The 14,191-nt window shown below is 39.6% G+C and overlaps 1 protein-coding gene across 1 annotated transcript in view; it reads right to left on the minus strand.

Moving 5' to 3' along the window:
- LOC308634338 (cilia- and flagella-associated protein 43-like) overlaps positions 1-14,191 on the minus strand; it is a gene marked incomplete at its 5' end in the record, with an annotated part of 78,960 nt that overhangs the window by 11,007 nt on the left and 53,762 nt on the right. The window contains 8 exons of the mRNA XM_081268172.1: positions 702-827; positions 1,550-1,630; positions 1,885-1,974; positions 3,588-3,794; positions 5,370-5,600; positions 6,847-6,963; positions 8,795-8,899; positions 10,689-10,814. Of these exons, the coding sequence (XP_081124298.1) occupies positions 702-827; positions 1,550-1,630; positions 1,885-1,974; positions 3,588-3,794; positions 5,370-5,600; positions 6,847-6,963; positions 8,795-8,899; positions 10,689-10,814 (1,083 nt within the window). The remainder of the gene's footprint in view (positions 1-701; positions 828-1,549; positions 1,631-1,884; positions 1,975-3,587; positions 3,795-5,369; positions 5,601-6,846; positions 6,964-8,794; positions 8,900-10,688; positions 10,815-14,191) is intronic.

Here is a 14,191-nt window from a genome sequence, read left to right on the forward strand (position 1 = left end):
AATATAACAGGTTAACAAAAGGTTCAAAGAACTTGTTCATAAGATGCAGCCTCAAAAAAAGGTAGAAATCAGTCCTGTCTTGAATGAGGGAAGTATGATATTACTTCCCTCACAGAATCATAGATATCATCACTTGGTGTTATACACCATAGTCTTTTATATCTCTATTAGAATGGTAAGCAGTTTTAATGTGGGAATGTTTCTTTGTGATGGAAGAAGATAAAAAGTAGCAGAACTGCACTGCAGAAACTTGGAATAAGAACTGTAAACTAAGTGCTACACCATTGTCTGTACCATTCTTTTCTCAAATCCTTTCCTTGTGAGAACAAATCAAGCAGAAACATTACTGAACTCAGATGGCTACAGACACGAGAGAACAATCCCTCACAGTGACTTGCATGTGCCAGAATTGGTGTCTGTTAAACAAGAATGAATGGAACAAACAAATGGTAACAATGTGGGAAATGTTGAAATCAATAAGAACTTTCAAAAACCACTGCTCAAATTTTTTTGTTTTAAATTGTTCTCTTTGAAGTTCTCTAAATTTAAAATTTACTTCTCTAAAATCTTCTAAATTCTTGAGAATTTAAGCTGAGATGCCATTCTCAGCCACTAAAGACACTGAGAAACAAAAAAAATTGAAAAAATATTGAAACAAACCCTGGATATGGTAGATTATGTTGATTTTTGGATCTTCTGACCTTTCTATACTTATCTCTTTCTTCATTTAACTCCTTGACTTTCTTCTCATATTCTTTGAATTGTTTCCTTTCCTCTTCTGTCCACAGTGCATCGGGCTTTATCATGAAAGCAGGCTGAGGAATCACCTGACAATAGAAAGAAACACTCATGCTTGCTCAAATGGAAATGCATCAGTACTGTAAAAGCTCAGAGGTATGGTTACAGTTTGAAGAAATAAAAAAGCAAAGGCCCTTTAAAAGGGTTGGCAAGGGCCAGGTCCCGCAGTGCACACCTGTAATCCCAGAGATTCAGAAGCCTGAGGCAGATAGATTGCAAGTTCAAGGCCAATCTGGGCAATTTTGGACCTTGTCTCAAATTGAAACATGAAAAGGGCTATGGATGTAGCTCAGTGGTAAAACACTCATGAGTTCAGTCCCCAGTACCACCAAACAAAACAAGACAAACAAAAAGTCAATAAGGACAATAGCCTAACACACTTTTACTAAAGAGTATGAACATCATGACTATTGTTCTGTGACTCTGGAGAGTGAGAGCAGTTTAGGATATACCTGGACCCTTAGGTGACAGAGGTGTGTGCAGAACTACACCTGTACTGCAGGTGTTAGAGTAGAGTTGAAGTGGTATCCCTGCCTTTGGTAGAGAACAAAACCACTGTGGTTTGTTGGTGCTCATTTGCTTCTTGTGAGAATGGAAGCCAATTTTTTTTTCTTATTTGCCTACTGTGTATGTTTATAGGGTACTATAAGGTTGTCTAATATTTTTTTGCCATAGAATTTGTACAAAATGGTGAAATGTAAGTGTATTTCAACTCTGCTATACCTTTCACAAGGAGGGCCAGATATCTCACCATTCTCAAAACGTCTTCCTTCTTGACTTCCAGAACACCTCCCATCATGTCCATCAGGGCTCTGTTTCTAACGTCCAAACCCTGAGAAAGAGCCAGGGTCAGAGAGGGCAGCTGAGACAGTGCTCTGACCCCAGGGGCACCTCCCACCTGGTGTTAGGATGACCACTTTAGGATAGGGAATGGTGGCAGTGGTATGGAAGAGAGAACAGAGGAAGCCAGATGAGGTTCAAGTGGCCTCTGGACCAAGACAGTTATCTTTATGTGCTTCTATAATGGGATACAAGTATCTCTAAAGGAAAGAGGGTCTTGGGTATTATTTGGACAGAGCTGCATACCTGTGAATGAAGCCATCCCTCTGTTTCATGGGGTGAAATCAATTCTGTTTTGGCTTTTTGCCATGGAGAAACATGTTTTTGAGCTGTAATCTAAAAGAGAAAATACAGCTTTCTGCTGGTATTCGTACAAAATCCAAACCAAACTTTCCTTCTATACACTGGGAGGAAATTAAATAGTACTGTGAGAATTAAAGGTACAATCCATATTTTGCATTCAATTTCTGTTTTGGAATGAAGACAAAGTCTAAAATGAGAGGTCTAGAAGAATAGATCTTTACTTTTCTCTTAGTTTTCAGCTCTGTCTCATCACTGAAGAGATTTGATTTAGATGAAGGGTGAGGGGAAGGGAGGTCAAAGAAGTGTCACCTAAGTCAAATCCTAAAGATGTCCTAAGAGGTCAAGAGCTTGGAGCATTCTAAGAACTGTGGGCAGTAAAGCATGGCCAGAAGGGAGGGAGAGCAGCTGGACAAGATGAGGGCAGGGAGATGGTCAGGAAGGTGGGTTGTATCCCAAGTGCCCTGGGCAGCCACTGCAGGGGGTCAGGCACAGCAGGAAGTCACATCTGACTTGCAAAGAGATCTCTCTCCTGAACATAGACTGATGGGAGCTTAAGAAAAAGCAGGCATGGGGGTTTACTGCATGTGCAAAGGGATTGCCTTGAGCTGGGCCCTGAGCAGTGGCATAATGAGGTCTTGGTTTTCACCTTGCTCTAGCTCCCAGGTCACATAGCAAAGAGACCAGGGAAAAATGACTTGTAGAAGTTAAACAAGTGCAAAGGTTAGGACAATGTCCTCAGAAGCAAATGGTTTGGGTCCAGTCTGTTACTAATTAGCCAAGAAACTGTGGCTAAGCTACTTAATTTCTCTGTTCCTTACTTTCCTCATCTGTGAAATAGAGGCAATGTTAGGACTTACCTTCTATGGATGTAGAATTATATATTCATTCTCATCTATCTAGGACACTTAGAATGGGGCCTGGCAGCTAATAGGGATGGTGAAAATATTTCTTCTAAACACCAGTATTATCTTTTGCCCCAAAGTAGTCAAATTGGTTTCATGTGAACAATAGTTTTTCTTTGAGTATTCTCCAGGATTTTTTTCTTTCAAAAAAATGAAATATGGTCATATTTTGTTTTCTTTAGGCATTCTTTTCACAACTGCCTATGCTTTGAAGAAGGCTGTCCACAAGTCCCTTTCCCTGGTATCTGTACTGCCCACCAAAGATCTAGATAATGACTCCATTGGCCTTTTTCCCACAGAGTGGTTCAACCCCTCTGGTTCAAGCACTGGGCCAACACTGGGCCAAGGAGCCCCTTCCCAGGCAAGCCTAGAACTGGGACCAAGATAATCTAATTCAGACCAGCTGCTGTCTTGGTAGAGGAGATACAAAGTAGAAATTGCTAGAAGAATCTTATATGTACAGATAAGTAAGCTAGGAGATAAAGAAAGAGGGCCCTGGACTCCCCATAAAGCTCTAATCTTTGCTGCCGGTTTCTTCCTAGGTGCAGTGTCCAAATCTTCCCCGGACTCTCTGGGGTCCATAAAAGAAATTCTCAATACTGCAGCTCTATCCTCTGTTTTTATTATCTGTAAATGAGCATGCTAGCTAATAGAGTTGTTTGCAATAATATAGAGAAGAAGGTGAACAAATAGGATCTGGGAGAAATCTGAGAAAGAGGGAAGAGATGATGGGGCCAGCCATACCTCATGATCCTCTACAACAAAGGTTCTCTCTGGTTTCTCACAGTCTTCAAATTCTGGTTGCCAGACTGTTTCTTCCAACTCCAGATCTGAAATAATTTCTCTAATTCTAACATTTCTTTCCGTCACACGTGTGATTTCAAACTCTTTTTGTTTATATGCAGCATCAAACTCATTATTGAAAGCAGTTTTTACCTTGTAAATGATATCCTGAAATATCAATATGTTACTGAAAAAAACACCACATCTCATATCTTTACTAGTAACATGATCCCAAGTTACACTTTCCCTCCAAGGTAAGTCCTGAAATTATCTTTTAAGAAGGTAAAATGAATCTTCCTGGAATGCCATTTGTATCAAGCCATTTCTTGATTCCATAATTGATAGTGGCATCCAACCATAGGTAGGATTAAGGCAACCATATTCCATAATCTACTTTCTGAAATGTAAGCTGTCATTCAATGTGCAAGTATGATGATAAATGTTCAGGTGGGTGATGTGCACACAGAGGCTCATTGAACAATTCTCTCTACTTTTGTGCATGCATTTTTAAAAAAAAAAAATCTCTTTTTTAGAATCTTGTGGCAGATGTAGAGAGGAAGAAATGGCCAGTACAGAGTGTTTAGAGAAGCTTCCAGAGAAGTCCACCAGGCACAATATTCTTTCTATAGCTATAGGGTCAGGTCATTCTCAGGCAAGAGAGAATCTGAGGTCACCAGAAGGATCAGTCAATAGCCAGAGAGAAAGTGAGTCCAGATGGGTTGCTACCACTCCTAATGGCTCAACTCAAAGTGGCCTTTATGTTACTGTCAGAGTTCAGTCTATACATCTATGTTATTGGAGAAGAAGCCATTAAATTGGAAAAAAATGATCTTAACACTTAGCACCAGAGTTTCTCTTGGGCTGAAATTACCTCTTTGTAGGAATAAAGTAGCAAGAAGGTGATGCCTGGGGCATGAGTCTGCAGAAGCTGGGCCACAAAAGGTAACTGAACCGTTCTTAGAATAAATTGAGGGCTTATTCTCTGAGGAATAAAGGGTTAGAATAGAAGAAGGAAAGGAAAGGAAGTGAGAGCTGAGTAACATGACAGGAAGCTAGAACTTGAATTGCAGACATGGCTGAAGGACTTTTAAGAAAAGGAATAGCTAACATTAAATTTCAAACTATCTACAGTCTCAGGCATTGCATTTTCAAAAATTATGCCTATGCCTACAGCCTCAAAATTATCTAATTCCCATGACCGGGAACCTCTGGAGCACCTTAGGGTCTTCTCCATAGACAGATGTGTTATGAGATTGACTTGTTTAGTGGAGAAGTAAAGAGGAAGGGACTTATTCTAGAAGTAAAGAGGAAGGGACTTATTCTAGAACCCAGAATGTACCAAAATTCTTAGAGAAGAAATTATATTTCCTCAGGTTAAGCAGATAAATAAGCAGTTGTGTCTCAACCTTAAAAGGAGTTCCTAAATGAAACTTGAGTTACTGAGAAGATGGAATCCAAGAGTTTCTTTGAACTGACTAAAGATCTAAACAGAAGAATGGTTTGTGGTATCAGCCAGTGTAAAGTATTCTTTAGAAAATGTGAGATCACAGAACCCAGTTTGGAGGGATGGAGACAACTCTTGTACATAAGCTCTGTCTGTGGACATGGATGGTAGCCATCTGTGTGTTTCTTTATGCACTTTGATGAAATCATTTGATTGGAATTAGGTTTCAATGTGAGCACTTTAAAGACATCTCATAAGAGTTTCAGAGATTTTTAAGAATAAAGAGAAAAGCCACCCACTTTTAGTAAGGTAATTTGGTTGATCTTCTCCTCTCTGGAGTGAAGTTCCAATTGGCTTGATAACAAAGAGGTATCTACCCCAAAATCAGTACTCAGACTACCAAGCAGGTAATTGGGCAAGTTGGAGTCTCTGATTATCTTATCTTCATCTTCTTCTTCTTCATCATCTTCTTCATGACGCTTTTTAACCAAGGAGACTGCAGATTGAACCTCTGAAATTTCCTTCCGTAGCTGAATAGAGAAAAAGATTACATGGAAGTTGTGCAATAAGAAAAATTCTCTAAAGGACAATTTTGCAACAATTTAATTATTTTAACAACCATCTTAAGAGGTTAAATCATCTTGCCAACAATTTAATTCAAGGTGATAGGATCCTGAAACCACCACAGAAGAAATTAAAGCTCCAGAAACTGACAAACTGTAAACCAAAGAACAAAATGACCCTGAACACTACATAATATTGATATTTGTGTGTCAGGATGATACCCACTTGTAAATATTTCAAGTCTTTCTTGGTATGTAAACATTAAAAAGTAAACAAACTTGTTCACATGGGACTAGAGGGTGTTGGTTAAGATTTACATAAGCCTTCATTTTATGTTTTGGAGAAAGAGTAGATGCAAAATTCTGGCCAAAACAAAGCTATAACAAAGGACCATTTTCTTTCTTTCTTCTTTTTTTTAAACTAATTTCACAGAAATTATTTCTTAAAAAAAAAGTGGGGCTGTTTTAGGGAAATTGCATTTACATCAAAATAGATTCTAGTTCATCTTTGTTGGTTAATTTAAAACACAATCCCAAATGGTAAGGTAGAGTGAGAAGGGAGTATAGACCTCTGAGCAAAATAAGAACAAAACACCAATTGTTGTTTTTAAAAGCATATCCTTGGTATCTGATGGCTAGCCAGTGTTGGATTTACTATATGGATATAGGTCCTGTGTTTATTAGAATATATCCTGTAAACTGGGCATGGTGGCGCATACCTGTAATCCCAGGGGCTCGGGAAGCTGAGGCAGGAGGATCATGAGTTCAAATCCAGCCTCAGCAATTTAATGAGGTCCCAAGCAACTTACTGAAACCATGTCTCAAAATAAAAAGTAAAAATAGCTGGGGATGTGGCTCAGTGGTAAAACACCTCTAGGTCTAACCTTTAGTAGAAAGAAAGAAAGAAAGAAAGAAAGAAAGAAAGAAAGAAAGAAAGAAAGAAAGAAAGAAAGGAAGGAAGGAAGGAAGGAAGGAAGGAAGGAAGGAAGGAAGGAAGGAAGGAAGGAAGGAAGGAAGGAAGGAAGGAAGGAAGGAAAGAATGAAGGAATCCTGCAAATTAGAAATAAAATATAAATGGAACAAAATACATATATAAAAATGCACACAATATATTAACTTATTATCCTAAATTGTATCCCAACTCAAGTCTGTATGAAGGAAACCCTAAAATAAATCACATCACTTATATAAACACATATATTAAAAATTGTACTTTAAGACACTCTGCTTCAATCTTCTTTTGCTGCAAGACTGTCTTCAATTCCTTCAGCTCTTCACTTGAGCGCTCTTTCATCGGGAAGTTCTCGACCACATAAGGGATGTGAAAGCACTTGGGAAACAAGCAAGAGGAAGTAAATTCATTTTTTTTAATAGTTGTAGATGGACAACATGCCTTTATTTTATTTGTTTATTTTTATGTGGTGCTAGGATCGAACCCAGTGCCTTACATGTGTGAGAGGCAAGTGCTCTGCCACTGAGCTACAGCCCCAGGCCCAATAAATTCATTTTGAGTATAATTGTGGGTATGTGGGGATGAGGTGTGGGGTGTTTTCTCTGACTAAAATTAACTCATGGGATATTATGCCATGAGTAAAATTGGCACTGGAAATTTTAAAAATAAACTGAGGCATGCCATTAGTATTGGTTAGACTTTGTACATAACACTTTGAAGGATTTCTTTCTAGAGCAATGGTTCTCAGCTAGAAAGCAATTCTGCCTCCCTTCCCCCCACCCACACCTGGCAATGTCTGGAGACATTTTTAAATTTTTATTACTGGAGGTGTGGGGTGCTCTTATCTAGTAGTCAGAGACTGGGAATGTTGCTGAACATCTCTAATACATAGGATAGTCCTATGACAAGTGATGGTCCAGCCCCAAATATGCCACTTTTGGGAAACCTTGTTCTAGAGAGAAACTCAATCGTGTCAAGGTAGGGTCAATACGTGCTTCATTATCCAAATATGTGTGGGTTTTTGTGTGTGTGACATTTGAAAGTGAAGAAGGTGTTGTGAATAGTTACTGTAGGTCCACAGACATAAACTCAAGACTTTTGGTCACACTGTATTTTTAAAGAGGTAAATTAAAATAGCTTCTTAAGAGCACACTCATACATTGCTGGTGGGACTGCAAATTGGTGCAGCCAATCTGGAAAATAGTAGATTTTGGAATGGAACCACCATTTGATCCAGCTATCCGACTCTTTGTTTTATACCCACAGGACTTAAAAACAGCATACTACAGAGACACAGCCATATCAATGTTTGTAGAAGCACAATTCACAATAACTAAATTATGGAACTGACCTAGATGCCCTTCAGTAGACAATGGATAGGGAAACTTTGGTATACATACACAATGGAATATTACTCAGCATTAAAAGAGAGAAAATCATGGCATTTGCAGGTAAATGGATGAAGTTGGAGAATATAATGCTAAGTGAAGCAAGCCAATCCCCAAAAACCAAAAGCTGAATGTTTTCTTTGATATGAGGATGCAGATGTATAATGGCGATTAGGGAGGAGCATGGGAAGAATGGAGGATCTTTAGATAGGGCAAAGGGGAGGGAGGGGAAAGGAAGGGGCAAGAGGGTAGGAATGATGGGGAATGAGTTAGACATCATTACCCTAAGTATAAGACGTGAATGGTGTGAAAATACTTTGTATACAACCAGTGTCTTGAAAAATTTTGTTCTATGTGTGTAATATGAAATGAATTGTATTCTGCCATCATGTATAACAAATCAGAATAAAAAAATTAAAAAAATAGCTCCTTAGAAAATGCAAAGGCAGGCAGAGGTATAGATGTGAACAATACCTTGTATCCCACCTTTTGAGCTGTGTGGACCGTGAATGAGGTGGGCTTTTGGAGTAGACAAATACTAAGACCTGGAACAGGAAGTGTTGCAGTGGAAAGAAAGATGGGGTGCTAAAGCCAATCTTAAGAGGTGCTGGTTTGGAAGCATATGGGGACTGAGCAGAGGGAAGAAAGCATTAAGAGAAAGCAACACCTCTAGGTGGAAGTCAGTGTAGAAGAGGCAGGGCATGCTTCAAATGCTTTGCTACATGTGGATTTTCTTTTTAAAAACTGTTGTTAAATGTTATGCCATGAGACTTTGGTTGAAAATTCTCAGCAGCTAAGGTTTTTGGGGTTGTGTCCTTTACCTTAAGTGCTCGGCCCTTCACAGCCATGGCATTCCAGCATTCTTCTTTGATAACCTCAGTCAAGTAGCCCTTGGCTAGATTGTGCATCTCTACATCCTTTCTTATCTTGAAGCACATGGATGAAGGGAAAAGTTAAAAATGAAAGTGTGGCCTCTTAGAACAAAATAATCTTATCGTAAATGCACTACCAAGGTAAGTCATGGCTATGTTTGAGGTGGGACAGTTTGATTATCTTTCCCCAACACTTTTTGAGCTACATTGCCTGGAGATGAACATCTGGAGTGCAAGCCGTGCCCCTGAAAACAGTTCCTGAAGAGTACATCTGTAGGCTGTATTCCCTTCCCTGAAGACTGGGGTGGCAACACAAATGCCTCCAAGGGCAGCCATGTCACACCCATGAGCACAGGGGGTTCTGAGGACAGATCCCTCACCCAGGGGAGCTGGACTACTGATGCTCACAGACCTGGCTGGTTGGAATAGCCAGGAAGCGACACTACTGTGCCAAGTCTACCTTTTCTCAGAGGAGTTTGAAATTCATATTATGAATTAAGATGGCTTTTAGATCTCTGGAGATATTTTAAAATTTTTATTACTGGAGGTATGAGATGCTCCTGTCTTGTAGACAGAGGCTGGAGATGTTACTAAACATCTCCAATACATAGGATGGCCCCACCACAAATATCTCTGAATTACCAGAGATCTAAAAGCCAGCTTAATTCTTTCCAACACATATTTGAAGTGCCAGTGACCTCTGGGAGTCTTTATTGTATATAGTTCCCATACTACTGATGTCCACAATAAAAAAATCTACCACTTACTCTTGGAGATCAGGTAACTTACATTTATCCATTTAGAATCAAATGTCCTACTTTAATTAGTTTTATCTGCTGATATCACTTAACAGGTAAGTAATTAGATATCCCTATTTTAATGGAGTTTTCGAAAAGACCTGGTATGACCATGAAACCCATAGCCCTTAGTTCTAAAGATCTTCTCCAGACCTTTTGTTTGCATCTCACTTGGTTGGCAAGTTGATTAATAAACTAGCTAAGAATAGTATTTCTAAGACTTAAAAATGTCCTTTTAGCTAGGTGCAGTAGCATATGCCTATAATCCCAGTGACTTGGGATGCTGAGGCAGGAAGATCACAAGTTCAAGTCCAGCCTGGGCAACTTAGCAAGGCCCTGTCTCAAAATAAAAAATGAAAAGGGATGGAGATATAGCTCAGAGGTAGAGCATCCTTGAGTTCAATTCCCAGTGCCCTCCTCCAAAATGTCTTTCTGTTATTTCTTTTATTTTTTATTATGTACTTTAAAAAAATAGTTGTAGTTGGATACAGTATCTTTATTTTGTTTATTTTTATGTGGTGCTGAGGATCAAACCCAGGGCCTTGCACCTGCTAGGTAAGCACTCTACTGCTGAGCCACAACCCCAGCCCCTATTATGTACTTTTTAATTGCATTAATTTGCATTTCATTTATTTTTTATTCTGATCCCCTGACTTAATGATTTATATAGCCATTTTGGCATATCTGTTGTCAGAAGCTGTGAGACCCCTGCCCCTCAGCCTTCCTCTCCCCACTGCTGGGCTATCTAGTTAACTATTCCACTCCCTGGGGCCATGTTCAGATAATCACTGTTGGGCTTTGGTCTCCTCCCTATTGTTGAGATCCAGGATGGGGCTGACTAGTAGCCTCCTCTGTTTAGGACTGGGATCCCTCAGTGGTAGGTGTCACTAACTCTCCCACAACATGTGGAAAGCTAGCTGGGTTTAGGGTGCCATTTGCTAGCATTCTTCTGGATCCCTATCACATACAATCCAGGGCTGGTATCTCCTCAAAAGCCAAGAGCTCAGGTAGGCTAACATGGATGCTTAGATGAACTCTTTCCCTACCTTGGCCACCTCCTCTTCACTTTCTTCATGGAGCCTTTCCAGTTCCTCAAGATCCAGGCCGAACTCCTGTTGCTCTAATTTTGCAATATTATCCAGTTTCTCATTTTCTTCCATCATATTCAGAACCTAAATTTTCAAGTAAGAAAGGATGATGACAAGAATTGTAGATGGCAACCAATAAAAAAATAGATGTTCTGTTTATCTAAATATACTACTGAGTAAAGAGTCACTTTATAGACTTATTGTGGTTATTAAAGTGTTAAGGTTTTATCCTTAGAAATTCATTTATCTAATAACTAAAACACCCAAAATAAACAAGCTCATCACAAGCTAGTTTTAAAATTCAAGTGGAAAATAAATATGCATAAAAATCCATTTAAAAAATAGAGCAAAAAGATAATTACTCTCAAGATATAAAATCATATTATAAAATTAAAATAATTAAAATGTTTTAGTATTGGCTCAGGAAAAGATCAATCAGTCTCAGAATACAGAATCCAGAAACAAGCTGGGCATAGTGGCGCATACCAGTGATCCCAGCAACTTGAAAGGCTGAGGTAGAAGGATTGAAAGTTCAAGGCCAGCCTGCGCAACCTTAGCAAGACCCTGTCTCAAAATAAAAAAATAAAAAGAAATGGGGATTTATCTCAGTGGTTGAACGCCCCTGGGTTTAATCCCCAGAATCACAAAGAAAAAAAAAATGAAAAAGAGAATCCAGAGATACTCCTGTACACTTGGGAATCCAGTGATTTAGAAAGAAGTCACTGCAAATCAGTGGCAAAAGAATGGCACATTCAGTTAAAAAATTTTGGGGAGATGGGCTATTTACTTGAAAAAAAAATCAAGTTAGAACCAGACCTCATATACTATCTGCAAAAATAAATCATATGAGTAAGTAAAGGAGCATCAGAAGGAAATAAGTGAGACTTTGGAAGTCTTTTTTGTCTTTTAATAGGGTCTTACTTATGCTTCCCAGATTGATCTCCAGCTTCTGGGCTCAAACCATCTTCCTGCATCAGCCTCCTGAGTAGGTAGGAATTCTGGCACACATTACCATACCCAGGCTTGGGAAGGCTTTTTTAAGTCAGACACAAAAAATATAAAGCTAAATAGAAAATGATCCATACACCCAGACCATGCCATAATTTTTAAACTTTGTATTAATAAAAGGCACATTATGAAAGGTTAAGAGACAAGACAGTAAACATTTTTGTAGATTGAACCACATATTTTCACAGAAAATATTTGTAGGTTGAACTATATAAAATTGTAGTTTTAAGCAGTTCAGCCTAATAATGACTACCTCTAGATTTTCCCCATGTACACCTCCATGCTCTTTTTTCCTTTTTGCCTGATCAAGTTAAGATAAAGCAAGACAGCCTTAGAAATTACATGCTAAATACAGCAGGGTCTCCAGCAGCCTGGGTCTCTGAATGACTACATGGAACAGAGCAGCTGCCAACCTGAAGGGTCACCCAAGACTGTTACATGAGGATGAAATAAACTTCTCATTCTTCTATGCCATTATACTTTTTGTGTTTATTTGTTACCACAGGGTAGCTAATCCTAATGATCATATATATACATTTAAAATAAAGAATTCCTAAAATCAAGAACAAGAAGGCCAACAACACAATAGCAAAATGTGCAAGGCATGAACAGAGGATTCAGTCTTTAGAGTCATGAAAAGGTGCTGACCTCATCAGTAATCAGGGACATAAAGAAAATGGGGAGGAAACTACCAAAGCAATAATTTTAGAACATTTCCTGGTACTGAAAGATAAAGTTTTCCTATTAAAAGGACTGACCAATGTCTAGCATTTAAAAGGGAAAAGAAAACCAAAAACCTAGGCGCCTGGTAGGACTTGGAGGATACATTCAAATGGGAGGATTAAAGAGAGGCACTTTTAAAATAGATGTGGCAGGGTACAGAAACTAGCAACATACCATAAAGCATCCTGAGCTAGCACCTGTGGGAAGCTATCATGTTCCTTGTCTGAAAGGCCAGGGTTGGAAGTGTTGAGGGCCACAGCCAAAGGGGCCCCAGCAAACTTCCAGCTGCCAGCAAACTTCAGACTGCCAGTTGATGATTGGCTCACAGCGGCCCCAGCAACTTCTAGCTGATTGGCTCCTCTGCGGTGATGCTCATTGGGCTGTTTCCCTGCCCTTTCAGACTACGGAGCTGCTCATTGGGGGACTTTTCTTGGCTCTGCCCATGCAACCCAGCCAATCGGCCTCAAGAGCAGGAGGAGAGGGGGAGGTTGAGAGGCTTGTGAGAAGCTGGTGGTGGCAGTTGGGCTCTGAGGGTTTTTCCTGAGGAGCTGTGTGGTGCAGGTGTGTGGTTCTAAAAATAAAGTTCGTTTCTTTTGACAAGTAGTTCCTGAATTGTGCCCAGCCAGACTGCGGCATTACCAGGATCATATGCAATTTGTTGTTTCTGATCCTCATAAGGTCCCTTTCCTAACAACATATCTAGATTTCTCTGAGGATAGCCAGCTGCTGCATTTTGCCTAGCCGTCTCCTTGCATGGAAGTAGTTACTGGAACTTAGCCCTTCAGGAGAGGGCTGGTAGTCACTGCCAACTCATAACCTATGAGAAAATAAGAACTCTGACTTTAGTCTCCTGCCCTCCAGTCTCATATAGTTACCATACCTTGCCACTTCCCAAGTGGAAGTCAAATGGCAAAAGAGGGCATACTTGCTGCCAGAAAGGCCAGCCTTTAGGGGGTTCAGAGCATGGTGGAAATGGGCGGAAATGGTAGCACAGTTTATATATATCTACACCAGCAAACCTAGAAAATCCATCAACATGTCGAGATTCATAATCTTGAAATTTCTAAACATCAGGATAAAAAGAGGACCCTATGAGTTTCCAGAGATAAAAATCTTATTGCCTACAAAGAACTGGGAATAAAAAAGGCACTAGACTCTCTAAAGCAAACACTATAAGTCAGGAGACAATGGAGTAGGCCTTCAAAATTTTGAGGGGAAATTACTGTGCACCTTTGCAAACCACTGAAGAAATATGAGAGCAGGATGATAAAGACATTTTAAGAAAAACCAAATTTCACACAATATTTTTCACATGTATGTTTTTTCAAGAACAGCACCAAAGCACAGTGCATCTCTAGGGACAGCCACTATTCATGCTGGATTACATTTGAATGGCATCCAAGAAGCACAGTTCTGCTCTGAAGTATGTTCCCAAGCCTGGAACAGAGGTCCTGCTGAGGAAACTACTGGAAGATGCATGCCAAGGAAAAAAACAAAACAAAAACAAAAACAAAAACACTCAGGACCCAGGAAATAGGGCTTCCAACTCAGGAGGCAGATAAGAATTTTCCAGGAAGATGGCTTTGAGAGTGCCTGGCCTTGAGAGCAAGGGGCTTAGACTGGACCCAGAAGATGGAAAGCTGTAGAAGGGAGTTTGAAAAAAATAAGAGCATACCATCATCTGATTGATTACCTCAGGTATTTGTATTGAGAAGAGTTTTTGTTTTGTT

The sequence above is a fragment of the Spermophilus citellus genome (assembly GCF_964194105.1).
Source record: "Spermophilus citellus genome assembly, chromosome: 15".
Taxonomy (NCBI): domain Eukaryota; kingdom Metazoa; phylum Chordata; class Mammalia; order Rodentia; family Sciuridae; genus Spermophilus; species Spermophilus citellus.